Genomic DNA, 25,673 nt, shown 5'->3' with positions numbered 1-25,673 from the left:
TAGTGTTTCAGTGTGTGGTAAGGGGTGGCTCATGGCTAGTGTTTCAGTGTGTGGTAAGGGGTGTTTCAGTGTGTGTTAAGGGGTGGGTCATGGCTAGTGTTTCAGTGTGTGGTAAGGGGTGGGTCATGGCTAGTGTTTCAGTGTGTGGTAAGGGGTGTTTCAGTGTGTGGTAAGGGGTGGGTCATGGCTAGTGTTTCAGTGTGTGGTAAGGGGTGGGTCATGGCTAGTGTTTCAGTGTGTGGTAAGGGGTGTTTCAGTGTGTGGTAAGGGGTGGGTCATGGCTAGTGTTTCAGTGTGTGGTAAGGGGTGGCTCATGGCTAGTGTTTCAGTGTGTGATAAGGGGTGTTTCAGTGTGTGGTAAGGGGTGGGTCATGGCTAGTGTTTCAGTGTGTGGTAAGGGGTGTTTCAGTGTGTGGTAAGGGGTGGGTCATGGCTAGTGTTTCAGTGTGTGGTAAGGGGTGTTTCAGTGTGTGGTAAGGGGTGGCTCATGGCTAGTGTTTCAGTGTGTGGTAAGGGGTGGCTCATGGCTAGTGTTTCAGTGTGTGGTAAGGGGTGTTTCAGCGTGTGGTAAGGGGTGGGTCATGGCTAGTGTTTCAGTGTGTGGTAAGGGGTGGGTCATGGCTAGTGTTTCAGTGTGTGGTAAGGGGTGTTTCAGTGTGTGGTAAGGGGTGGGTCATGGCTAGTGTTTCAGTGTGTGGTAAGGGGTGTTTCAGTGTGTGGTAAGGGGTGTTTCAGTGTGTGGTAAGGGGTGGGTCATGGCTAGTGTTTCAGTGTGTGGTAAGGGGTGGGTCATGGCTAGTGTTTCAGTGTGTGGTAAGGGGTGGCTCATGGCTAGTGTTTCAGTGTGTGGTAAGGGGTGTTTCAGTGTGTGGTAAGGGGTGGGTCATGGCTAGTGTTTCAGTGTGTGGTAAGGTGTGGGTCATGGCTAGTGTTTCAGTGTGTGTTAAGGGGTGTTTCAGTGTGTGGTAAGGGGTGGGTCATGGCTAGTGTTTCAGTGTGTGGTAAGGGGTGGGTCATGGCTAGTGTTTCAGTGTGTGGTAAGGGGTGTTTCAGTGTGTGGTAAGGGGTGGGTCATGGCTAGTGTTTCAGTGTGTGGTAAGGGGTGTTTCAGTGTGTGGTAAGGGGTGTTTCAGTGTGTGGTAAGGGGTGGGTCATGGCTAGTGTTTCAGCGTGTGGTAAGGGGTGTTTCAGTGTGTGGTAAGGGGTGTTTCAGTGTGTGGTAAGGGGTGGGTCATGGCTAGTGTTTCAGCGTGTGGTAAGGGGTGTTTCAGTGTGTGGTAAGGGGTGTTTCAGTGTGTGGTAAGGGGTGGGTCATGGCTAGTGTTTCAGTGTGTGGTAAGGGGTGTTTCAGTGTGTGGTAAGGGGTGGGTCATGGCTAGTGTTTCAGCGTGTGGTAAGGGGTGGGCTCATGGCTAGTGTTTCAGTGTGTGGTAAGGGGTGGGTCATGGCTAGTGTTTCAGTGTGTGGTAAGGGGTGGCTCATGGCTAGTGTTTCAGTGTGTGGTAAGGGGTGGCTCATGGCTAGTGTTTCAGTGTGTGGTAAGGGGTGTTTCAGTGTGTGGTAAGGGGTGTTTCATTGTGTGGTAAGGGGTGGGTCATGGCTAGTGTTTCAGTGTGTGGTATGGGGTGTTTCAGTGTGTGGTAAGGGGTGGCTCATGGCTAGTGTTTCAGTGTGTGGTAAGGGGTGGGTCATGGCTAGTGTTTCAGTGTGTGGTAAGGGGTGTTTCAGTGTGTGGTAAGGGGTGGGTCATGGCTAGTGTTTCAGTGTGTGGTAAGGGGTGTTTCAGTGTGGTAAGGGGTGTTTCAGTGTGTGGTAAGGGGTGTTTCAGTGTGTGGTAAGGGGTGGGTCATGGCTAGTGTTTCAGTGTGTGGTAAGGGGTGTTTCAGTGTGTGGTAAGGGGTGTTTCAGTGTGTGGTAAGGGGTGGGTCATGGCTAGTGTTTCAGTGTGTGGTAAGGGGTGTTTCAGTGTGTGGTAAGGGGTGGCTCATGGCTAGTGTTTCAGTGTGTGGTAAGGGGTGGCTCATGGCTAGTGTTTCAGTGTGTGGTAAGGGGTGTTTCAGTGTGTGTTAAGGGGTGGGTCATGGCTAGTGTTTCAGTGTGTGGTAAGGGGTGGGTCATGGCTAGTGTTTCAGTGTGTGGTAAGGGGTGTTTCAGTGTGTGGTAAGGGGTGGGTCATGGCTAGTGTTTCAGTGTGTGGTAAGGGGTGGGTCATGGCTAGTGTTTCAGTGTGTGGTAAGGGGTGTTTCAGTGTGTGGTAAGGGGTGGGTCATGGCTAGTGTTTCAGTGTGTGGTAAGGGGTGGCTCATGGCTAGTGTTTCAGTGTGTGGTAAGGGGTGTTTCAGTGTGTGGTAAGGGGTGGGTCATGGCTAGTGTTTCAGTGTGTGGTAAGGGGTGTTTCAGTGTGTGGTAAGGGGTGGGTCATGGCTAGTGTTTCAGTGTGTGGTAAGGGGTGTTTCAGTGTGTGGTAAGGGGTGGCTCATGGCTAGTGTTTCAGTGTGTGGTAAGGGGTGGCTCATGGCTAGTGTTTCAGTGTGTGGTAAGGGGTGTTTCAGCGTGTGGTAAGGGGTGGGTCATGGCTAGTGTTTCAGTGTGTGGTAAGGGGTGGGTCATGGCTAGTGTTTCAGTGTGTGGTAAGGGGTGTTTCAGTGTGTGGTAAGGGGTGGGTCATGGCTAGTGTTTCAGTGTGTGGTAAGGGGTGTTTCAGTGTGTGGTAAGGGGTGGGTCATGGCTAGTGTTTCAGTGTGTGGTAAGGGGTGGGTCATGGCTAGTGTTTCAGTGTGTGGTAAGGGGTGGCTCATGGCTAGTGTTTCAGTGTGTGGTAAGGGGTGTTTCAGTGTGTGGTAAGGGGTGGGTCATGGCTAGTGTTTCAGTGTGTGGTAAGGTGTGGGTCATGGCTAGTGTTTCAGTGTGTGTTAAGGGGTGTTTCAGTGTGTGGTAAGGGGTGGGTCATGGCTAGTGTTTCAGTGTGTGGTAAGGGGTGGGTCATGGCTAGTGTTTCAGTGTGTGGTAAGGGGTGTTTCAGTGTGTGGTAAGGGGTGGGTCATGGCTAGTGTTTCAGTGTGTGGTAAGGGGTGTTTCAGTGTGTGGTAAGGGGTGTTTCAGTGTGTGGTAAGGGGTGGGTCATGGCTAGTGTTTCAGCGTGTGGTAAGGGGTGTTTCAGTGTGTGGTAAGGGGTGTTTCAGTGTGTGGTAAGGGGTGGGTCATGGCTAGTGTTTCAGCGTGTGGTAAGGGGTGTTTCAGTGTGTGGTAAGGGGTGTTTCAGTGTGTGGTAAGGGGTGGGTCATGGCTAGTGTTTCAGTGTGTGGTAAGGGGTGTTTCAGTGTGTGGTAAGGGGTGGGTCATGGCTAGTGTTTCAGCGTGTGGTAAGGGGTGGGCTCATGGCTAGTGTTTCAGTGTGTGGTAAGGGGTGGGTCATGGCTAGTGTTTCAGTGTGTGGTAAGGGGTGGCTCATGGCTAGTGTTTCAGTGTGTGGTAAGGGGTGGCTCATGGCTAGTGTTTCAGTGTGTGGTAAGGGGTGTTTCAGTGTGTGGTAAGGGGTGTTTCATTGTGTGGTAAGGGGTGGGTCATGGCTAGTGTTTCAGTGTGTGGTATGGGGTGTTTCAGTGTGTGGTAAGGGGTGGCTCATGGCTAGTGTTTCAGTGTGTGGTAAGGGGTGGGTCATGGCTAGTGTTTCAGTGTGTGGTAAGGGGTGTTTCAGTGTGTGGTAAGGGGTGGGTCATGGCTAGTGTTTCAGTGTGTGGTAAGGGGTGTTTCAGTGTGGTAAGGGGTGTTTCAGTGTGTGGTAAGGGGTGTTTCAGTGTGTGGTAAGGGGTGGGTCATGGCTAGTGTTTCAGTGTGTGGTAAGGGGTGTTTCAGTGTGTGGTAAGGGGTGTTTCAGTGTGTGGTAAGGGGTGGGTCATGGCTAGTGTTTCAGTGTGTGGTAAGGGGTGTTTCAGTGTGTGGTAAGGGGTGGCTCATGGCTAGTGTTTCAGTGTGTGGTAAGGGGTGTTTCAGCGTGTGGTAAGGGGTGGGTCATGGCTAGTGTTTCAGTGTGTGGTAAGGGGTGGGTCATGGCTAGTGTTTCAGTGTGTGGTAAGGGGTGTTTCAGTGTGTGGTAAGGGGTGGGTCATGGCTAGTGTTTCAGTGTGTGGTAAGGGGTGGGTCATGGCTAGTGTTTCAGTGTGTGGTAAGGGGTGGCTCATGGCTAGTGTTTCAGTGTGTGGTAAGGGGTGTTTCAGTGTGTGGTAAGGGGTGGGTCATGGCTAGTGTTTCAGTGTGTGGTAAGGTGTGGGTCATGGCTAGTGTTTCAGTGTGTGGTAAGGGGTGTTTCAGTGTGTGTTAAGGGGTGTTTCAGTGTGTGGTAAGGGGTGGGTCATGGCTAGTGTTTCAGTGTGTGGTAAGGGGTGGGTCATGGCTAGTATTTCAGTGTGTGGTAAGGGGTGTTTCAGTGTGTGGTAAGGGATGGGTCATGGCTAGTGTTTCAGTGTGTGGTAAGGGGTGTTTCAGTGTGTGGTAAGGGGTGTTTCAGTGTGTGGTAAGGGGTGGGTCATGGCTAGTGTTTCAGCGTGTGGTAAGGGGTGTTTCAGTGTGTGGTAAGGGGTGTTTCAGTGTGTGGTAAGGGGTGGGTCATGGCTAGTGTTTCAGCGTGTGGTAAGGGGTGTTTCAGTGTGTGGTAAGGGGTGTTTCAGTGTGTGGTAAGGGGTGGGTCATGGCTAGTGTTTCAGTGTGTGGTAAGGGGTGTTTCAGTGTGTGGTAAGGGGTGGGTCATGGCTAGTGTTTCAGCGTGTGGTAAGGGGTGGGCTCATGGCTAGTGTTTCAGTGTGTGGTAAGGGGTGGGTCATGGCTAGTGTTTCAGTGTGTGGTAAGGGGTGGCTCATGGCTAGTGTTTCAGTGTGTGGTAAGGGGTGGCTCATGGCTAGTGTTTCAGTGTGTGGTAAGGGGTGTTTCAGTGTGTGGTAAGGGGTGGCTCATGGCTAGTGTTTCAGTGTGTGGTAAGGGGTGGGTCATGGCTAGTGTTTCAGTGTGTGGTAAGGGGTGTTTCAGTGTGTGGTAAGGGGTGGGTCATGGCTAGTGTTTCAGTGTGTGGTAAGGGGTGTTTCAGTGTGGTAAGGGGTGTTTCAGTGTGTGGTAAGGGGTGTTTCAGTGTGTGGTAAGGGGTGTTTCAGTGTGTGGTAAGGGGTGGGTCATGGCTAGTGTTTCAGTGTGTGGTAAGGGGTGGGTCATGGCTAGTGTTTCAGTGTGTGGTAAGGGGTGGCTCATGACTAGTGTTTCAGTGTGTGGTAAGGGGTGGCTCATGGCTAGTGTTTCAGTGTGTGGTAAGGGGTGTTTCAGTGTGTGGTAAGGGGTGTTTCAGTGTGTGGTAAGGGGTGGGTCATGGCTAGTGTTTCAGTGTGTGGTAAGGGGTGTTTCAGTGTGTGGTAAGGGGTGGCTCATGGCTAGTGTTTGAGTGTGTAAAGGGGTGGGTCATGGCTAGTGTTTCAGTGTGTGGTAAGGGGTGTTTCAGTGTGTGGTAAGGGGTGGGTCATGGCTAGTGTTTCAGTGTGTGGTAAGGGGTGTTTCAGTGTGTGGTAAGGGGTGTTTCAGTGTGTGGTAAGGGGTGTTTCAGTGTGTGGTAAGGGGTGGCTCATGGCTAGTGTTTCAGTGTGTGGTAAGGGGTGGGTCATGGCTAGTGTTTCAGTGTGTGGTAAGGGGTGGCTCATGGCTAGTGTTTCAGTGTGTGGTAAGGGGTGTTTCAGTGTGTGGTAAGGGGTGGCTCATGGCTAGTGTTTCAGTGTGTGGTAAGGGATGGGTCATGGCTAGTGTTTCAGTGTGTGGTAAGGGGTGTTTCAGTGTGTGGTAAGGGGTGTTTCAGTGTGTGGTAAGGGGTGTTTCAGTGTGTGTTAAGGGGTGGGTCATGGCTAGTGTTTCAGTGTGTGGTAAGGGGTGTTTCAGTGTGTGGTAAGGGGTGGGTCATAGCTAGTGTTTCAGTGTGTGGTAAGGGGTGTTTCAGTGTGTGGTAAGGGGTGTTTCAGTGTGTGGTAAGGGGTGGGTCATAGCTAGTGTTTCAGTGTGTGGTAAGGGGTGGGTCATGGCTAGTGTTTCAGTGTGTGGTAAGGGGTGGCTCATGGCTAGTGTTTCAGTGTGTGGTAAGGGGTGTTTCAGTGTGTGTTAAGGGGTGGGTCATGGCTAGTGTTTCAGTGTGTGGTAAGGGGTGTTTCAGTGTGTGGTAAGGGGTGTTTCAGTGTGTGGTAAGGGGTGGGTCAGTGTGTGGTAAGGGGTGTTTCAGTGTGTGGTAAGGGGTGGGTCATGGCTAGTGTTTCAGTGTGTGGTAAGGGGTGTTTCAGTGTGTGGTAAGGGGTGTTTCAGTGTGTGGTAAGGGGTGGCTCATGGCTAGTGTTTCAGTGTGTGGTAAGGGGTGTTTCAGTGTGTGGTAAGGGGTGGGTCATGGCTAGTGTTTCAGTGTGTGGTAAGGGGTGGCTCATGGCTAGTGTTTCAGTGTGTGGTAAGGGGTGTTTCAGTGTGTGGTAAGGGGTGGGTCATGGCTAGTGTTTCAGTGTGTGGTAAGGGGTGGGTCATGGCTAGTGTTTCAGTGTGTGGTAAGGGGTGTTTCAGTGTGTGGTAAGGGGTGTTTCAGTGTGTGGTAAGGGGTGTTTCAGTGTGTGGTAAGGGGTGGGTCATGGCTAGTGTTTCAGTGTGTGGTAAGGGGTGGCTCATGGCTAGTGTTTCAGTGTGTGGTAAGGGGTGTTTCAGTGTGTGGTAAGGGGTGGGTCATAGCTAGTGTTTCAGTGTGTGGTAAGGGGTGTTTCAGTGTGTGGTAAGGGGTGTTTGTGTGTGGTAAGGGGTGTTTCAGTGTGTGGTAAGGGGTGGGTCATGGCTAGTGTTTCAGTGTGTGGTAAGGGGTGGCTCATGGCTAGTGTTTCAGTGTGTGGTAAGGGGTGGGTCATGGCTAGTGTTTCAGTGTGTGGTAAGGGGTGTTTCAGTGTGTGGTAAGGGATGGGTCATGGCTAGTGTTTCAGTGTGTGGTAAGGGGTGTTTCAGTGTGTGGTAAGGGGTGTTTCAGTGTGTGGTAAGGGGTGGGTCATGGCTAGTGTTTCAGCGTGTGGTAAGGGGTGGGTCATGGCTAGTGTTTCAGTGTGTGGTAAGGGGTGTTTCAGTGTGTGGTAAGGGGTGTTTCAGTGTGTGGTAAGGGGTGGGTCATGGCTAGTGTTTCAGTGTGTGGTAAGGGGTGGCTCATGGCTAGTGTTTCAGTGTGTGGTAAGGGATGGGTCATGGCTAGTGTTTCAGTGTGTGGTAAGGGGTGTTTCAGTGTGTGGTAAGGGGTGTTTCAGTGTGTGGTAAGGGGTGGCTCATGGCTAGTGTTTCAGTGTGTGGTAAGGGGTGTTTCAGTGTGGTAAGGGGTGTTTCAGTGTGTGGTAAGGGGTGGGTCATGGCTAGTGTTTCAGTGTGTGGTAAGGGGTGGGTCATGGCTAGTGTTTCAGTGTGTGGTAAGGGGTGTTTCAGTGTGTGGTAAGGGGTGTTTCAGTGTGTGGTAAGGGATGGGTCATGGCTAGTGTTTCAGTGTGTGGTAAGGGGTGTTTCAGTGTGTGGTAAGGGGTGTTTCAGTGTGTGGTAAGGGGTGGGTCATGGCTAGTGTTTCAGTGTGTGGTAAGGGGTGTTTCAGTGTGTGGTAAGGGGTGGGTCATGGCTAGTGTTTCAGTGTGTGGTAAGGGGTGGGTCATGGCTAGTGTTTCAGTGTGTGGTAAGGGGTGGCTCATGGCTAGTGTTTCAGTGTGTGGTAAGGGGTGGCTCATGGCTAGTGTTTCAGTGTGTGGTAAGGGGTGTTTCAGTGTGTGTTAAGGGGTGGGTCATGGCTAGTGTTTCAGTGTGTGGTAAGGGGTGGGTCATGGCTAGTGTTTCAGTGTGTGGTAAGGGGTGTTTCAGTGTGTGGTAAGGGGTGGGTCATGGCTAGTGTTTCAGTGTGTGGTAAGGGGTGGGTCATGGCTAGTGTTTCAGTGTGTGGTAAGGGGTGGCTCATGACTAGTGTTTCAGTGTGTGGTAAGGGGTGGCTCATGGCTAGTGTTTCAGTGTGTGGTAAGGGGTGTTTCAGTGTGTGGTAAGGGGTGTTTCAGTGTGTGGTAAGGGGTGGGTCATGGCTAGTGTTTCAGTGTGTGGTAAGGGGTGTTTCAGTGTGTGGTAAGGGGTGGCTCATGGCTAGTGTTTGAGTGTGTAAAGGGGTGGGTCATGGCTAGTGTTTCAGTGTGTGGTAAGGGGTGTTTCAGTGTGTGGTAAGGGGTGGGTCATGGCTAGTGTTTCAGTGTGTGGTAAGGGGTGTTTCAGTGTGTGGTAAGGGGTGTTTCAGTGTGTGGTAAGGGGTGTTTCAGTGTGTGGTAAGGGGTGGCTCATGGCTAGTGTTTCAGTGTGTGGTAAGGGGTGGGTCATGGCTAGTGTTTCAGTGTGTGGTAAGGGGTGGCTCATGGCTAGTGTTTCAGTGTGTGGTAAGGGGTGTTTCAGTGTGTGGTAAGGGGTGGCTCATGGCTAGTGTTTCAGTGTGTGGTAAGGGATGGGTCATGGCTAGTGTTTCAGTGTGTGGTAAGGGGTGTTTCAGTGTGTGGTAAGGGGTGTTTCAGTGTGTGGTAAGGGGTGTTTCAGTGTGTGTTAAGGGGTGGGTCATGGCTAGTGTTTCAGTGTGTGGTAAGGGGTGTTTCAGTGTGTGGTAAGGGGTGGGTCATAGCTAGTGTTTCAGTGTGTGGTAAGGGGTGTTTCAGTGTGTGGTAAGGGGTGTTTCAGTGTGTGGTAAGGGGTGGGTCATAGCTAGTGTTTCAGTGTGTGGTAAGGGGTGGGTCATGGCTAGTGTTTCAGTGTGTGGTAAGGGGTGGCTCATGGCTAGTGTTTCAGTGTGTGGTAAGGGGTGTTTCAGTGTGTGTTAAGGGGTGGGTCATGGCTAGTGTTTCAGTGTGTGGTAAGGGGTGTTTCAGTGTGTGGTAAGGGGTGTTTCAGTGTGTGGTAAGGGGTGGGTCAGTGTGTGGTAAGGGGTGTTTCAGTGTGTGGTAAGGGGTGGGTCATGGCTAGTGTTTCAGTGTGTGGTAAGGGGTGTTTCAGTGTGTGGTAAGGGGTGTTTCAGTGTGTGGTAAGGGGTGGCTCATGGCTAGTGTTTCAGTGTGTGGTAAGGGGTGTTTCAGTGTGTGGTAAGGGGTGGGTCATGGCTAGTGTTTCAGTGTGTGGTAAGGGGTGGCTCATGGCTAGTGTTTCAGTGTGTGGTAAGGGGTGTTTCAGTGTGTGGTAAGGGGTGGGTCATGGCTAGTGTTTCAGTGTGTGGTAAGGGGTGGGTCATGGCTAGTGTTTCAGTGTGTGGTAAGGGGTGTTTCAGTGTGTGGTAAGGGGTGTTTCAGTGTGTGGTAAGGGGTGTTTCAGTGTGTGGTAAGGGGTGGGTCATGGCTAGTGTTTCAGTGTGTGGTAAGGGGTGGCTCATGGCTAGTGTTTCAGTGTGTGGTAAGGGGTGTTTCAGTGTGTGGTAAGGGGTGGGTCATAGCTAGTGTTTCAGTGTGTGGTAAGGGGTGTTTCAGTGTGTGGTAAGGGGTGTTTGTGTGTGGTAAGGGGTGTTTCAGTGTGTGGTAAGGGGTGGGTCATGGCTAGTGTTTCAGTGTGTGGTAAGGGGTGGCTCATGGCTAGTGTTTCAGTGTGTGGTAAGGGGTGGGTCATGGCTAGTGTTTCAGTGTGTGGTAAGGGGTGTTTCAGTGTGTGGTAAGGGATGGGTCATGGCTAGTGTTTCAGTGTGTGGTAAGGGGTGTTTCAGTGTGTGGTAAGGGGTGTTTCAGTGTGTGGTAAGGGGTGGGTCATGGCTAGTGTTTCAGCGTGTGGTAAGGGGTGGGTCATGGCTAGTGTTTCAGTGTGTGGTAAGGGGTGTTTCAGTGTGTGGTAAGGGGTGTTTCAGTGTGTGGTAAGGGGTGGGTCATGGCTAGTGTTTCAGTGTGTGGTAAGGGGTGGCTCATGGCTAGTGTTTCAGTGTGTGGTAAGGGATGGGTCATGGCTAGTGTTTCAGTGTGTGGTAAGGGGTGTTTCAGTGTGTGGTAAGGGGTGTTTCAGTGTGTGGTAAGGGGTGGCTCATGGCTAGTGTTTCAGTGTGTGGTAAGGGGTGTTTCAGTGTGGTAAGGGGTGTTTCAGTGTGTGGTAAGGGGTGGGTCATGGCTAGTGTTTCAGTGTGTGGTAAGGGGTGGGTCATGGCTAGTGTTTCAGTGTGTGGTAAGGGGTGTTTCAGTGTGTGGTAAGGGGTGTTTCAGTGTGTGGTAAGGGATGGGTCATGGCTAGTGTTTCAGTGTGTGGTAAGGGGTGTTTCAGTGTGTGGTAAGGGGTGTTTCAGTGTGTGGTAAGGGGTGGGTCATGGCTAGTGTTTCAGTGTGTGGTAAGGGGTGTTTCAGTGTGTGGTAAGGGGTGGGTCATGGCTAGTGTTTCAGTGTGTGGTAAGGGGTGGGTCATGGCTAGTGTTTCAGTGTGTGGTAAGGGGTGGCTCATGGCTAGTGTTTCAGTGTGTGGTAAGGGGTGGCTCATGGCTAGTGTTTCAGTGTGTGGTAAGGGGTGTTTCAGTGTGTGTTAAGGGGTGGGTCATGGCTAGTGTTTCAGTGTGTGGTAAGGGGTGGGTCATGGCTAGTGTTTCAGTGTGTGGTAAGGGGTGTTTCAGTGTGTGGTAAGGGGTGGGTCATGGCTAGTGTTTCAGTGTGTGGTAAGGGGTGGGTCATGGCTAGTGTTTCAGTGTGTGGTAAGGGGTGTTTCAGTGTGTGGTAAGGGGTGGGTCATGGCTAGTGTTTCAGTGTGTGGTAAGGGGTGGCTCATGGCTAGTGTTTCAGTGTGTGGTAAGGGGTGTTTCAGTGTGTGGTAAGGGGTGGGTCATGGCTAGTGTTTCAGCGTGTGGTAAGGGGTGTTTCAGTGTGTGGTAAGGGGTGTTTCAGTGTGTGGTAAGGGGTGGGTCATGGCTAGTGTTTCAGCGTGTGGTAAGGGGTGTTTCAGTGTGTGGTAAGGGGTGGGTCATGGCTAGTGTTTCAGTGTGTGGTAAGGGGTGTTTCAGTGTGTGGTAAGGGGTGGGTCATGGCTAGTGTTTCAGTGTGTGGTAAGGGGTGTTTCAGTGTGTGGTAAGGGGTGTTTCAGTGTGTGGTAAGGGGTGGGTCATGGCTAGTGTTTCAGTGTGTGGTAAGGGGTGGCTCATGGCTAGTGTTTCAGTGTGTGGTAAGGGGTGGCTCATGGCTAGTGTTTCAGTGTGTGGTAAGGGGTGTTTCAGTGTGTGGTAAGGGGTGTTTCATTGTGTGGTAAGGGGTGGGTCATGGCTAGTGTTTCAGTGTGTGGTAAGGGGTGTTTCAGTGTGTGGTAAGGGGTGGCTCATGGCTAGTGTTTCAGTGTGTGGTAAGGGGTGTTTCAGTGTGTGGTAAGGGGTGGGTCATGGCTAGTGTTTCAGTGTGTGGTAAGGGGTGTTTCAGTGTGGTAAGGGGTGTTTCAGTGTGTGGTAAGGGGTGTTTCAGTGTGTGGTAAGGGGTGTTTCAGTGTGTGGTAAGGGGTGGGTCATGGCTAGTGTTTCAGTGTGTGGTAAGGGGTGGGTCATGGCTAGTGTTTCAGTGTGTGGTAAGGGGTGGCTCATGACTAGTGTTTCAGTGTGTGGTAAGGGGTGGCTCATGGCTAGTGTTTCAGTGTGTGGTAAGGGGTGTTTCAGTGTGTGGTAAGGGGTGGGTCATGGCTAGTGTTTCAGTGTGTGGTAAGGGGTGTTTCAGTGTGTGGTAAGGGGTGGCTCATGGCTAGTGTTTCAGTGTGTGTAAAGGGGTGGGTCATGGCTAGTGTTTCAGTGTGTGGTAAGGGGTGTTTCAGTGTGTGGTAAGGGGTGGGTCATGGCTAGTGTTTCAGTGTGTGGTAAGGGGTGTTTCAGTGTGGTAAGGGGTGTTTCAGTGTGTGGTAAGGGGTGTTTCAGTGTGTGGTAAGGGGTGTTTCAGTGTGTGGTAAGGGGTGGCTCATGGCTAGTGTTTCAGTGTGTGGTAAGGGGTGGGTCATGGCTAGTGTTTCAGTGTGTGGTAAGGGGTGGCTCATGGCTAGTGTTTCAGTGTGTGGTAAGGGGTGGGTCATGGCTAGTGTTTCAGTGTGTGGTAAGGGGTGTTTCAGTGTGTGGTAAGGGGTGGGTCATGGCTAGTGTTTCAGTGTGTGGTAAGGGGTGGCTCATGGCTAGTGTTTCAGTGTGTGGTAAGGGGTGGCTCATGGCTAGTGTTTCAGTGTGTGGTAAGGGGTGTTTCAGCGTGTGGTAAGGGGTGTTTCAGCGTGTGGTAAGGGGTGTTTCAGTGTGTGGTAAGGGGTGTTTCATTGTGTGGTAAGGGGTGGGTCATGGCTAGTGTTTCAGTGTGTGGTAAGGGGTGTTTCAGTGTGTGGTAAGGGGTGGCTCATGGCTAGTGTTTCAGTGTGTGGTAAGGGGTGGGTCATGGCTAGTGTTTCAGTGTGTGGTAAGGGGTGTTTCAGTGTGTGGTAAGGGGTGGGTCATGGCTAGTGTTTCAGTGTGTGGTAAGGGGTGTTTCAGTGTGGTAAGGGGTGTTTCAGTGTGTGGTAAGGGGTGTTTCAGTGTGTGGTAAGGGGTGTTTCAGTGTGTGGTAAGGGGTGGGTCATGGCTAGTGTTTCAGTGTGTGGTAAGGGGTGGGTCATGGCTAGTGTTTCAGTGTGTGGTAAGGGGTGGCTCATGACTAGTGTTTCAGTGTGTGGTAAGGGGTGGCTCATGGCTAGTGTTTCAGTGTGTGGTAAGGGGTGTTTCAGTGTGTGGTAAGGGGTGTTTCAGTGTGTGGTAAGGGGTGGGTCATGGCTAGTGTTTCAGTGTGTGGTAAGGGGTGGCTCATGGCTAGTGTTTCAGTGTGTGGTAAGGGGTGGGTCATGGCTAGTGTTTCAGTGTGTGGTAAGGGGTGTTTCAGTGTGTGGTAAGGGGTGGGTCATGGCTAGTGTTTCAGTGTGTGGTAAGGGGTGTTTCAGTGTGTGTAAAGGGGTGGGTCATGGCTAGTGTTTCAGTGTGTGGTAAGGGGTGTTTCAGTGTGTGGTAAGGGGTGGGTCATGGCTAGTGTTTCAGTGTGTGGTAAGGGGTGTTTCAGTGTGTGGTAAGGGGTGTTTCAGTGTGTGGTAAGGGGTGTTTCAGTGTGTGGTAAGGGGTGGCTCATGGCTAGTGTTTCAGTGTGTGGTAAGGGGTGGGTCATGGCTAGTGTTTCAGTGTGTGGTAAGGGGTGGCTCATGGCTAGTGTTTCAGTGTGTGGTAAGGGGTGTTTCAGTGTGTGGTAAGGGGTGGGTCATGGCTAGTGTTTCAGTGTGTGGTAAGGGGTGGCTCATGGCTAGTGTTTCAGTGTGTGGTAAGGGGTGGCTCATGGCTAGTGTTTCAGTGTGTGGTAAGGGGTGTTTCAGCGTGTGGTAAGGGGTGTTTCAGTGTGTGGTAAGGGGTGTTTCATTGTGTGGTAAGGGGTGGGTCATGGCTAGTGTTTCAGTGTGTGGTAAGGGGTGTTTCAGTGTGTGGTAAGGGGTGGCTCATGGCTAGTGTTTCAGTGTGTGGTAAGGGGTGGGTCATGGCTAGTGTTTCAGTGTGTGGTAAGGGGTGTTTCAGTGTGTGGTAAGGGGTGGGTCATGGCTAGTGTTTCAGTGTGTGGTAAGGGGTGTTTCAGTGTGGTAAGGGGTGTTTCAGTGTGTGGTAAGGGGTGTTTCAGTGTGTGGTAAGGGGTGTTTCAGTGTGTGGTAAGGGGTGGGTCATGGCTAGTGTTTCAGTGTGTGGTAAGGGGTGGGTCATGGCTAGTGTTTCAGTGTGTGGTAAGGGGTGGCTCATGACTAGTGTTTCAGTGTGTGGTAAGGGGTGGCTCATGGCTAGTGTTTCAGTGTTTGGTAAGGGGTGTTTCAGTGTGTGGTAAGGGGTGTTTCAGTGTGTGGTAAGGGGTGGGTCATGGCTAGTGTTTCAGTGTGTGGTAAGGGGTGTTTCAGTGTGTGGTAAGGGGTGGCTCATGGCTAGTGTTTCAGTGTGTGGTAAGGGGTGTTTCAGTGTGTGGTAAGGGGTGTTTCAGTGTGTGGTAAGGGGTGGCTCATGGCTAGTGTTTCAGTGTGTGGTAAGGGGTGGGTCATGGCTAGTGTTTCAGTGTGTGGTAAGGGGTGTTTCAGTGTGTGGTAAGGGGTGGGTCATGGCTAGTGTTTCAGTGTGTGGTAAGGGGTGTTTCAGTGTGTGGTAAGGGGTGTTTCAGTGTGTGGTAAGGGGTGTTTCAGTGTGTGGTAAGGGGTGGCTCATGGCTAGTGTTTCAGTGTGTGGTAAGGGGTGGGTCATGGCTAGTGTTTCAGTGTGTGGTAAGGGGTGGCTCATGGCTAGTGTTTCAGTGTGTGGTAAGGGGTGTTTCAGTGTGTGGTAAGGGGTGGGTCATGGCTAGTGTTTCAGTGTGTGGTAAGGGGTGGCTCATGGCTAGTGTTTCAGTGTGTGGTAAGGGGTGGCTCATGGCTAGTGTTTCAGTGTGTGGTAAGGGGTGTTTCAGCATGTGGTAAGGGGTGTTTCAGCGTGTGGTAAGGGGTGTTTCAGCGTGTGGTAAGGGTTGGGTCATGGCTAGTGTTTCAGTGTGTGGTAAGGGGTGTTTCAGTGTGTGGTAAGGGGTGGGTCATGGCTAGTGTTTCAGTGTGTGGTAAGGGGTGGGTCATGGCTAGTGTTTCAGTGTGTGGTAAGGGGTGGCTCATGGCTAGTGTTTCAGTGTGTGGTAAGGGGTGGCTCATGGCTAGTGTTTCAGTGTGTGGTAAGGGGTGGGTCATGGCTAGTGTTTCAGTGTGTGGTAAGGGGTGGCTCATGGCTAGTGTTTCAGTGTGTGGTAAGGTGTGGCTCATGGCTAGTGTTTCAGTGTGTGGTAAGGGGTGGGTCATGGCTAGTGTTTCAGTGTGTGGTAAGGGGTGTTTCAGTGTGTGTTAAGGGGTGGGTCATGGCTAGTGTTTCAGTGTGTGGTAAGGGGTGTTTCAGTGTGTGGTAAGGGGTGTTTCAGTGTGTGGTAAGGGGTGTTTCAGTGTGTGGTAAGGGGTGGGTCATGGCTAGTGTTTCAGTGTGTGGTAAGGGGTGGGTCATAGCTAGTGTTTCAGTGTGTGGTAAGGGGTGGCTCATGGCTAGTGTTTCAGTGTGTGGTAAGGGGTGGGTCATGGCTAGTGTTTCAGTGTGTGGTAAGGGGTGTTTCAGTGTGTGGTAAGGGGTGGCTCATGGCTAGTGTTTCAGTGTGTGGTAAGGGGTGGCTCATGGCTAGTGTTTCAGTGTGTGGTAAGGGGTGTTTCAGTGTGTGGTAAGGGGTGGGTCATAGCTAGTGTTTCAGTGTGTGGTAAGGGGTGGGTCATGGCTAGTGTTTCAGTGTGTGGTAAGGGGTGTTTCAGTGTGTGGTAAGGGGTGTTTCAGTGTGTGGTAAGGGGTGGGTCATAGCTAGTGTTTCAGTGTGTGGTAAGGGGTGGGTCATGGCTAGTGTTTCAGTGTGTGGTAAGGGGTGGGTCATGGCTAGTGTTTCAGTGTGTGGTAAGGGGTGGCTCATGGCTAGTGTTTCAGTGTGTGGTAAGGGGTGTTTCAGTGTGTGGTAAGGGGTGGGTCATGGCTAGTGTTTCAGTGTGTGGTAAGGGGTGGGTCATGGCTAGTGTTTCAGTGTGTGGTAAGGGGTGTTTCAGTGTGTGGTAAGGGGTGTTTCAGTGTGTGGTAAGGGGTGGGTCATGGCTAGTGTTTCAGTGTGTGGTAAGGGGTGGCTCATGGCTAGTGTTTCAGTGTGTGGTAAGGGGTGTTTCAGTGTGTGGTAAGGGGTGTTTCAGTGTGTGGTAAGGGGTGTTTCAGTGTGTGGTAAGGGGTGGGTCATGGCTAGTGTTTCAGTGTGTGGTAAGGGGTGGCTCATGGCTAGTGTTTCAGTGTGTGGTAAGGGGTGTTTCAGTGTGTGGTAAGGGGTGTTTCAGTGTGTGGTAAGGGGTGTTTCAGTGTGTGGTAAGGGGTGGGTCATGGCTAGTGTTTCAGTGTGTGGTAAGGGATGGGTCATGGCTAGTGTTTCAGTGTGTGGTAAGGGGTGTTTCAGTGTGTGGTAAGGGGTGGGTCATGGCTAGTGTTTCAGTGTGTGGTAAGGGGTGTTTCAGTGTGTGGTAAGGGGTGTTTCAGTGTGTGGTAAGGGGTGGCTCATGGATAGTGTTTCAGTGTGTGGTAAGGGGTGTTTCAGTGTGTGGTAAGGGGTGTTTCAGTGTGTGGTAAGGGGTGGGTCATGGCTAGTGTTTCAGTGTGTGGTAAGGGGTGGGTCATGGCTAGTGTTTCAGTGTGTGGTAAGGGGTGTTTCAGTGTGTGGTAAGGGGTGGGTCATGGCTAGTGTTTCAGTGTGTGGTAAGGGGTGGCTCATGGCTAGTGTTTCAGTGTGTGGTAAGGGGTGGGTCATGGCTAGTGTTTCAGTGTGTGGTAAGGGGTGGCTCATGGCTAGTGTTTCAGTGTGTGGTAAGGGGTGGGTCATGGCTAGTGTTTCAGTGTGTGGTAAGGGGTGTTTCAGTGTGTGGTAAGGGGTGTTTCAGTGTGTGGTAAGGGGTGGGTCATGGCTAGTGTTTCAGTGTGTGGTAAGGGGTGGGTCATGGCTAGTGTTTCAGTGTGTGGTAAGGGGTGTTTCAGTGTGTGGTAAGGGGTGGGTCATGGCTAGTGTTTCAGTGTGTGGTAAGGGGTGTTTCAGTGTGTGGTAAGGGGTGGCTCATGGCTAGTGTTTCAGTGTGTGGTAAGGGGTGTTTCAGCGTGTGGTAAGGGGTGGGTCATGGCTAGTGTTTCAGTGTGTGGTAAGGGGTGGGTCAGGGCTAGTGTTTCAGTGTGTGGTAAGGGGTGGGTCATGGCTAGTGTTTCAGTGTGTGGTAAGGGGTGTTTCAGTGTGTGGTAAGGGGTGGGTCATGGCTAGTGTTTCAGTGTGTGGTAAGGGGTGTTTCAGTGTGTGGTAAGGGGTGTTTCAGTGTGTGGTAAGGGGTGGGTCATGGCTAGTGTTTCAGTGTGTGGTAAGGGGTGGCTCATGGCTAGTGTTTCAGTGTGTGGTAAGGGGTGTTTCAGTGTGTGGTAAGGGGTGTTTCAGTGTGTGGTAAGGGGTGGGTCATGGCTAGTGTTTCAGTGTGTGGTAAGGGGCGGCTCATGGCTAGTGTTTCAGTGTGTGGTAAGGGGTGTTTCAGTGTGTGGTAAGGGGTGTTTCAGTGTGTGGTAAGGGGTGTTTCAGTGTGTGGTAAGGGGTGGGTCATGGCTAGTGTTTCAGTGTGTGGTAAGGGGCGGCTCATGGCTAGTGTTTCAGTGTGTGGTAAGGGGTGTTTCAGTGTGTGGTAAGGGGTGGGTCATGGCTAGTGTTTCAGTGTGTGGTAAGGGATGGGTCATAGCTAGTGTTTCAGTGTGTGGTAAGGGGTGTTTCAGTGTGTGGTAAGGGATATTGTGTTAAAGGCTAACAGTATTTTCTTTCCATTTCCAGGCTCCGGAGTCGTACAAAAACGTGTGTGATGTTGTCAACACGTGTCACGATGCTGGAATCAGCAAGAAAGCCATCAAACTACGACCCATCGCTGTGATCAAGGGATAAGGCTGCACCGCTCTGCTAGAGACGCTATAGGCCATGGCACTCCGTCCAGGAGCCAATCAACCAGGCAGAGAGCAGAGCTTATCTGGCAGAGGAGCCAATGGAGAACTGTCTGACTGCGAGTGAGCGCGTCCCATCTTCATAAACTGACTTGACAAGGGATCAAAGTTTCCTCAGCTAAACATGATTTTTGACATGGGGTGATGATTTTGTCCGTTGAGTGATCAATGAAATTGGACAGGATTGGGGAGGGTGAAGGGTCTTGGGTTTTATTTTTCTGTTTTCCTTTCATTGTAAATCACTGTGGAATAGAACCTTGAGATTCAGGTTAACCACAAATAATAAAATACAAGACAACAGATTTATCAAATGCTTTTAATGCCCTGGTAGTCGCTTTGTTCAAAACTCTGAAGACATGACACATAACAATAGACCAGGGCTGTCCCAACCCTCGTCCTGGAGATCTACTGTCCTGTGGGTTTTCAGTCCAACCCTCTTCCTGGAGATCTCCCGTCCTGGAGGTTTTCAGTCCAACCCGCTTCCTGGAGATCTACCGTCCTGGAGGTTTTCAGTCCAACCCTAATTTAGTGTATCTGATTCAGCTAGTTAAGGTCTCGTTGAGCAGCTAATAAGTAGAATCAGGTTTGTTAAATTAGGGTTGGACTGAAAACCCACAGGATGGTAGCTCTCCAGGAAGAGGGTTGGACTGCCCTGCATGAAAGCTTCATTGTGAGGAGATAGTCTGACCTGGTTGTAGTTCCCAAACTATCATCTCCCTCACTATCTCTGTGACCCATTGGTAGTACAATACCTGGTGCTGAAATACAAACGATTGATCGTGACTATGGATTAGTAAACACTTTATTGGTTCTAACAGACGAAGGTTTCTCAATCTCAAATCGACATTAAGGTACTCATGATGACTGCTCAATACAGGATGAACAAATTACCTCAATTGGCATAAATATCTTTTAATGTGCACAATGTTTTTTTTTCTCCAGTCTGCCAAACGTGATTGCCTTGAGTCTCTCCCCACAGCCCGTCTCGGTTCTGGGTGGAGAGATCTAACACCATATTGGATGCAATCTGGATCATCTTTATTTAAATCCACGTTGCATCATATCTGCATATCTATTAGACTGGTCTGGTCTGGAGGTAAGCTGGCTGGGGCCAAAGAGGAGTCATTTGTAACAATGGCAGGGGAGTTCCTTGCTAAACATACATTTAATCAAATACAAGGGAGGAGCGATAACCCACAGACACTCGGCCCTCCCGTGGAATGAGTTTTGACGCGTGGCTTATGCTATCTGAGTGACTCAAACATAACATAAAATGGGGGCCCCCATGCCATGACAAAAATACCACAAAACACCTAACGAATTCAAGGGCGATTACACTGAACAAAAATAAACGCAACATGTAGGTCCCATGTTTCAGGAGCTGAAATAAAATATCCCAGAAATGTTCCATACCCACAAGCTTATTTCACAAATTTGTTTACATCCCTGTTAGTGAGCATTTCTCCTGTGCCAAGATAATCCATCCACCTGACATTTGTTTTTCATTTTAGTCATTTAGCAGACGCCCTTATCCAGAGCGATTTACAGTTAGTGAGTGCATACATTTTTCATACTGGCCCCCCGTGGAAAACAAACCGACAACCCTGGCGTTGCAAGCGCCTTGCTCTACCAACTGAGCTACAGAGGGGACTATCAAGGTGTGGCATATCAAGAAGCTGATTAAATAACATCGTTACACAGGTGCACCTTGTGCTGGGGACAAAAGGCCACTAAAATGTGTGGTTTTGTGACACAACACAATTCCACAGATGTCTCAAGTTGAGGGAGCGTGCAATTGGCATGCTGACCGCAGGAATGTCCACCAGAGCTGTTACCATAAGCTGCATCCGTCGTTTTAGTGAATTTGGCAGTACATCCAACTGGCCTCACAACAGCAGACCGTGTAACCACGCCAGCCCAGGACCTCCACATCCGGGATCGTCTGAGTGGGGGGGGGGAGGGGCTGAGTAGTATTTCTATCTGTAATAAAGCTATTTTGTGGGGGGGGGGAATTCATTAAGTGGGTGGGCCAATGCCCTCTCAGGGCCACCCATGGCTCCCTGCCCAGTCATGTAAAATCCATAGATTAGGGTCTAATTTATTTATTTCAACTGACTGATTTCCTGTAGGTTATATAGTGGTAGGGTTAGAACAGGGTTCTTCAATTCCGGTCCTGGAGGGCCAAAACACCTCTGTTTTTCCATCCTCTCCTTCTAATCAGGGGCTAATTCAGACCTGGGACACCAGGTGAGTGCAATTAACTACCAAGTAGAAATAAAAAAAACAGAAGTGTTTCGGCCCTCCAGGACCGGAATTGAAGAACCCTGGATTAGGGTCTAATTTATTTCAATTGACTGATTTCCTTATGAACTGTAAACTCAGTAAAAATTTAGATTGTTGCACGTTTATATTTACGTTCAGTATATTTAAACAGGCAGGTTGCTTCACAGTATTGCAGGCAATAAACATTGCATAGTCAATCATGAATTGTCACTAATACTTAGGTATAAAATGCGGTTGGCTGGTTTAAGTCTGATCATGCTGCTTTAGCCTTTGTCTAGGACCACACTAACATTTTGCAATATATCTTTTCAGAAAGGAATGAAAGTTCAAAACAAAAAGCCAAACCATTAAACTAATTTATTTACATCCAACATTCCTAATTATAAATGTAATATTTACATTTTGATCCACTATTAAAATGTTCTTAATTCCTTCTGAAAGTAATGTGTTTTAACTAACACTGGGGCCAAACACTTAGTCAGTCTGGTCCACATTCCTCCAGTTGAGGGCATTCTAAACATGACATACCTTAGTGGGTTACTTAGCCCTGTCCCAAATGGCACCCCATTCCCTACATAGAGCCCTGTCCCAAATGGCATCCCATTCCCTACATAGAGCCCTGTCCCAAATGGCATCCCATTCCCTACATAGAGCCCTGTCCCAAATGGCATCCCATTCCCTACATGGAGCCCTGTCCCAAATGGCATCCCATTCCCTACACAGAGCCCTGTCCCAAATGGCACCCCATTCCCTACATAGAGCTCTGTCCCAAATGCCATCCCATTCCTTACATAGAGCCCTGTCCCAAATGGCATCCCATTCCCTACATAGAGCCCTGTCCCAAATGGCATCCCATTCCCTACATAGAGCCCTGTCCCAAATGCCATCCCATTCCTTACATAGAGCCCTGTCCCAAATGACATCCCATTCCTTACATAGAGCCCTGTCCCAAATGGCATCCCATTCCCTACATAGAGCCCTGTCCCAAATGGCACCCCATTCCCTACATAGGGCACTGTAGTGCCCTTTATAGGGAATAGGGTGTAGTTTCAGGATCCCCTGTTGTTAACCGCCCCCACCAACAGACAGTACAGCGGAGATGCAGTTCCTACGGACATCAGAAACAGGTCATATTCTTTCTGAGGGGAGTGAGGGAAGCAGAGATGAGGACGTTGTTCAGGGCCTGTATTCACAAAGCACATCTGATCTAGGATCAGGTCCAACCCCTTATTCATTATTGATATAAAAAGGCACAACTGATCCTCCATCAGCACTCCTACTGAAACATTATGAATTCAGGACATGACGTACTGACAACGTTCTGGGGGACGTTCTGGGGGACCCGACAACGTTCTGGGGGACGTTCTGGGGGACCCGACGACGTTCTGGGGGACGTTCTGGGGGACCCGACGACGTTCTGGGGGACAGGGGGACCCGACAACGTTCTGGGGGACAGGGGGACCCGGGGACGTTCTGGGGGACAGGGGGACATTCTGGGGGACAGGGGAACGTTCTGGGGGACAGGGGGACCTTAGAACTGGAACAGAAGGCCAAGTAAATACACGGCTCAAAAAAATAAAGGGAACACTAAAATAACACATCCTAGATCTGAATGAATGAAATAATCTTATTAAATACTTTTTTCTTTAAATAGTTGAATGTGCTGACAACAAAATCACACAAAAATTAATAATGGAAATCAAATTTATCAACCCATGGAGGTCTGGATTTGGAGTCACCCTCAAAATTGAAGTGGAAAACCACACTACAGGCTGATCCAACTTTGATGTAATGTCCTTAAAACAAGTCAAAATGAGGCTCAGTAGTGTGTGTGGCCTCCACGTGCCTGTATGACCTCCCTACAACGCCTGGGCATGCTCCTGATGAGGTGGCGGATGGTCTCCTGAGGGATCTCCTCCCAGACCTGGACTAAAGCATCCGCCAACTCCTGGACAGTCTGTGGTGCAACGTGGCGTTGGTGGATGGAGCGAGACATGATGTCCCAGATGTGCTCAATTGGATTCAGGTCTGGGGAACGGGCGGGCCAGTCCATAGCATCAATGCCTTCCTCTTGCAGGAACTGCTGACACACTCCAGCCACATGAGGTCTAGCATTGTCTTGCATTAGGAGGAACCCAGGGCCAACCGCACCAGCATATGGTCTCACAAGGGGTCTGAGGATCTCATCTCGGTACCTAATGGCAGTCAGGCTACCTCTGGCGAGCACATGGAGGGCTGTGCGGCCCCCCAAAGAAATGCCACCCCACACCATGACTGACCCACCGCCAAACCGGTCATGCTGGAGGATGTTGCAGGCAGTAGAATGTTCTCCACGGCGTCTCCAGACTCTGTCACATCTGTCACGTGCTCAGTGTGAACCTGCTTTCGTCTGTGAAGAGCACAGGGCGCCAGTGGCGAATTTTCCAATCTTGGTGTTCTCTGGCAAATGCCAAACGTCCTGCACGGTGTTGGGCTGTAAGCACAACCCCCACCTGTGGACGTCGGGCCCTCATACCACCCTCATGGAGTCTGTTTCTGACCGTTTGAGCAGACACATGCACATTTGTGGCCTGCTGGAGGTCATTTTGCAGGGCTCTGGCAGTGCTCCTCCTGCTCCTCCTTGCACAAAGGCGGAGGTAGCAGTCCTGCTGCTGGGTTGTTGCCCTCCTACGGCCTCCTCCACGTCTCCTGATGTACTGGCCTGTCTCCTGGTAGCGCCTCCATGCTCTGGACACTACGCTGACAGACACAGCAAACCTTCTTCCCACAGCTCGCATTGATGTGCCATCCTGGATGAGCTGCACTACCTGAGCCACTTGTGTGGGTTGTAGACTCCGTCTCATGCTACCACTAGAGTGAAAGCACCGCCAGCATTCAAAAGTGACCAAAACATCAGCCAGGAAGCATAGGAACTGAGAAGTGGTCTGTGGTCACCACCTGCAAAACCAGTCCTTTATTGGGGGTGTCTTGCTAATTGCCTATAATTTCCACCTGTTGTCTATTCCATTTGCACAACAGCATGTGAAATGTATTGTCTATCAGTGTTGCTTCCTAAGTGGACAGTTTGATTTCACAGAAATGTGATTGACTTGGAGTTACATTGTGTTGTTTAAGTGTTCCCTTTATTTTTTTGAGCAGTGTATATACCAGGAGCATGTCATCCACTGTAAGTCACTTCAAAAAAAAAAAAAAAGACATCCTTCCACAACATAAAAATCTAGAAAAATATCAAGCCGGCCCTTTTTTTATTTGTTCCATCAATTCATTCACAGGGCAAAGAGAAACAGACCTCCACGTCCAACACAACCACTCAAATGAAAAACATCTTGGAGACCTAAAAAAAAAAAACTAGTTCTTTTTAAACTAATAAATAAATCCTAATCATTAGATTCTTAAGTTCGGGTCATTGTTAGCTCATTACCAAAACATTTTTTTAAAAAGTAGGCAAAAGGAAAGATGAGGCTTCAGACTTGCTCATGGATACTAATACGGAAGTCCCGTTCCATAACCCCTCCCTCTATACTCTAGTTGACTTCCTGTATTGCAGAGAATCCAAGCGATCACATCTTCACCTGACCAGGGTGCCACCCCAGACGGAGAGCACGTCCCTGATTGGGCCTGGATCAGCGGAGGGGGTGTGGTCAACCCCGGTGAAAGCCTCCTTGACCACTGGTGTTCTTGGCTCCGTTCCCTCCCACGTGGACAGGATGGGCGGGGTTATGCAGTCACCTTCAGAAGTGCTAAGGCCGCTCCTATGCTAAGCTCTCCGTCTTTAAGCTCTCTCTCTGTCCGTCTGTCCGTAGTGAGTGGTCCTATCTCACTACCAGTCTTCTCTTAGTTTCCAGTCCTCTCTCAATCCTTCCAATTGGGTTCTTATTTACAGTTTGGCTCGCTGAAAGAAAGCCTGTGGGGGGGGGGGGAAGAGAGAGAGAGAGAGAGAATCTTGTCAGATGTTCTGTTATTGCTAGTACCAAGACGTGGCCTACTGAGTGGAGGAAACAGTTTTAGGTTGCTAGTATCAAGACATGGCCTACTGAGTGGAGGAAACAGTTTTAGGTTGCTAGTATCAAGACGTTGCCTACTGAGTGGAGGAAACAGTTTTAGGTTGCTAGTACCAAGACGTTGCCTACTGAGGGAGGAAACAGTTTTAGGTTGCTAGTACCAAGACGTGGCCTACTGAGTGGAGGAAACAGTTTTAGGTTGCTAGTATCAAGACGTTGCCTACTGAGTGGAGGAAACAGTTTTAGGTTGCTAGTACCAAGACGTGGCCTACTGAGGGAGGAAACAGTTTTAGGTTGCTAGTACCAAGACGTGGCCTACTGAGGGAGGAAACAGTTTTAGGTTGCTAGTACCAAGACATGCTACTGAGTGGAACTGTTTCTAAAGGTGTTAAGGCAACAACCAGCTGACAACGTACCTTAATGTAGTTTTTGAGGACCTTGACATCTGGCTGCTGAAGCACTTGGCACAGTTCCTGTGAGAGGAGGAAGTGAGTTACAGAACTAGAAGAGCTACATTTCCTGAACAACGTGTGTGTGTGTGTGTGTGCTCGAGTCAGCTGTGATTTGATTGGCTTATGCGACAGTGGTACCTGTGTGATTTCCGGTGACACCTGTAGAGAAGGCAGGTACACCTGTTGGAGGTACTGGATAAACTCTGGACCCTGCAGACCAGGAAGTACAAAACATGACATGACAAACACCATGATGTCATCCATATAAAGGTCCAAGGTTTAAGTTAGATCAAGTTCTCAACAAGTCGAGCATTGTGAAGACTAAGAAACCAAAAGTGAAGCTTTACCCTTTTGAGATGAATCATTTTCAACGTGAGCGCACACTCTGACAACGTCTGAAATACAGAAAAAGTTTTGAGTTTTGTTTTGTCAAATGAGTCAAACTTCCGTTCATAGATGTAGAGGGATATTGTGTCTCTGATAAAATCTGGTTCCAGGTACTCACCAGGACGGTCTGAGCGTCTGTGAGATCAAAGGATGGTTTGAGGGGAGCCAGGAAGCATGCTGGGACTATGTGTTTATAGATGAAGTCTGGAAACCCGACCATACCGTCTTTACCTCCTGAAGGACAAACAGGCAAACAACAATCATCAGTCCAAGATCAAAACCTAGGACGGTTGAGCTAACGTGTGCTAATGTGATTAGCATGACTGTTGTAAGTAACAGCAAACTTTCCAGGACATAGACACGTCTTATATGGGCAGAAAGCTTACATTATTGTTAATCTAACTGCACTGTCCAATTTACAGTAGCTATTACAGTGAAAAGCGTAAATAATAGGTAAATAATGTACTTGCATTCAGTAATCTTGCTCTGATTATCATCCTGAGGGTCCCAGAGATAAAATGTAGCATAGTTTTGTTTGATAAAATCCATTTTTAATATTCAAATGTAGGAACTGGGTTCTACAGTTTGAACCCCTGCTGTCTCTGGCTCCACACCCACCCCGCCCGGCCATCTAGATGAGTGAAAGTTAGTGTATAAGCTAATGATCCATCATGTATGACATTCCTGGGAGTGTGTAAACTTACATTTTGTATTACCATATCATTTTTGTATGTTCTCTATAGTTGTGTACTTAAATGTATCAATTGACCAATTCGGCACATTTAGGCAGACTTGATACAAAATAGTCCAGTATTGCAATGCTTCACTGGATCAATCGGAAACTTTGCACACACACTGCTGCCATCTAGTGGCCAGAATCTAAATTGCACCTAAAATGCAATATTATATTGTGGCCTTTCTCTTGCATTTCAAAGACAATTGAACACTTAAATTTTATTTATAGAAAACGCATGTTTTTTTGTTTGTATTGTCTTTTACCAGATCTAATGT

The 25,673-nt window shown here is 49.7% G+C and overlaps 2 protein-coding genes across 3 annotated transcripts in view; one reads left to right on the top strand and one right to left on the bottom strand.

The window, feature by feature from the left end:
- Positions 1-17,854, top strand: part of LOC311115540 (RNA-splicing ligase RtcB homolog) — a 70,762-nt gene extending 52,908 nt beyond the window's left edge. Inside the window, exon 12 of the mRNA XM_084190694.1 lies at positions 17,376-17,854. Coding sequence (XP_084046820.1) covers positions 17,376-17,483 — 108 coding nt within the window. The 3' untranslated portion in view covers positions 17,484-17,854. The remainder of the gene's footprint in view (positions 1-17,375) is intronic.
- A 2,310-nt stretch (positions 17,855-20,164) lies between these two features.
- LOC311115539 (exportin-T-like) overlaps positions 20,165-25,673 on the bottom strand; it is a 57,088-nt gene continuing 51,579 nt past the window's right edge. For both annotated transcript variants that reach the window (XM_084190692.1, XM_084190693.1), the window contains 5 exons: positions 24,781-24,896; positions 24,623-24,670; positions 24,414-24,485; positions 24,240-24,296; positions 20,165-23,726 (listed from right to left, as the gene is read on the bottom strand). In XM_084190692.1, the coding sequence (XP_084046818.1) occupies positions 23,700-23,726; positions 24,240-24,296; positions 24,414-24,485; positions 24,623-24,670; positions 24,781-24,896 (320 nt within the window). In that variant the 3' untranslated portion in view covers positions 20,165-23,699. The remainder of the gene's footprint in view (positions 23,727-24,239; positions 24,297-24,413; positions 24,486-24,622; positions 24,671-24,780; positions 24,897-25,673) is intronic.

The sequence above is a fragment of the Coregonus lavaretus genome (genome assembly GCF_964263955.1).
Source record: "Coregonus lavaretus genome assembly, contig: HAP1_SCAFFOLD_648, whole genome shotgun sequence".
NCBI classification, from domain to species: domain Eukaryota; kingdom Metazoa; phylum Chordata; class Actinopteri; order Salmoniformes; family Salmonidae; genus Coregonus; species Coregonus lavaretus.
This window is presented reverse-complemented; position numbering and strand designations above follow the sequence as displayed.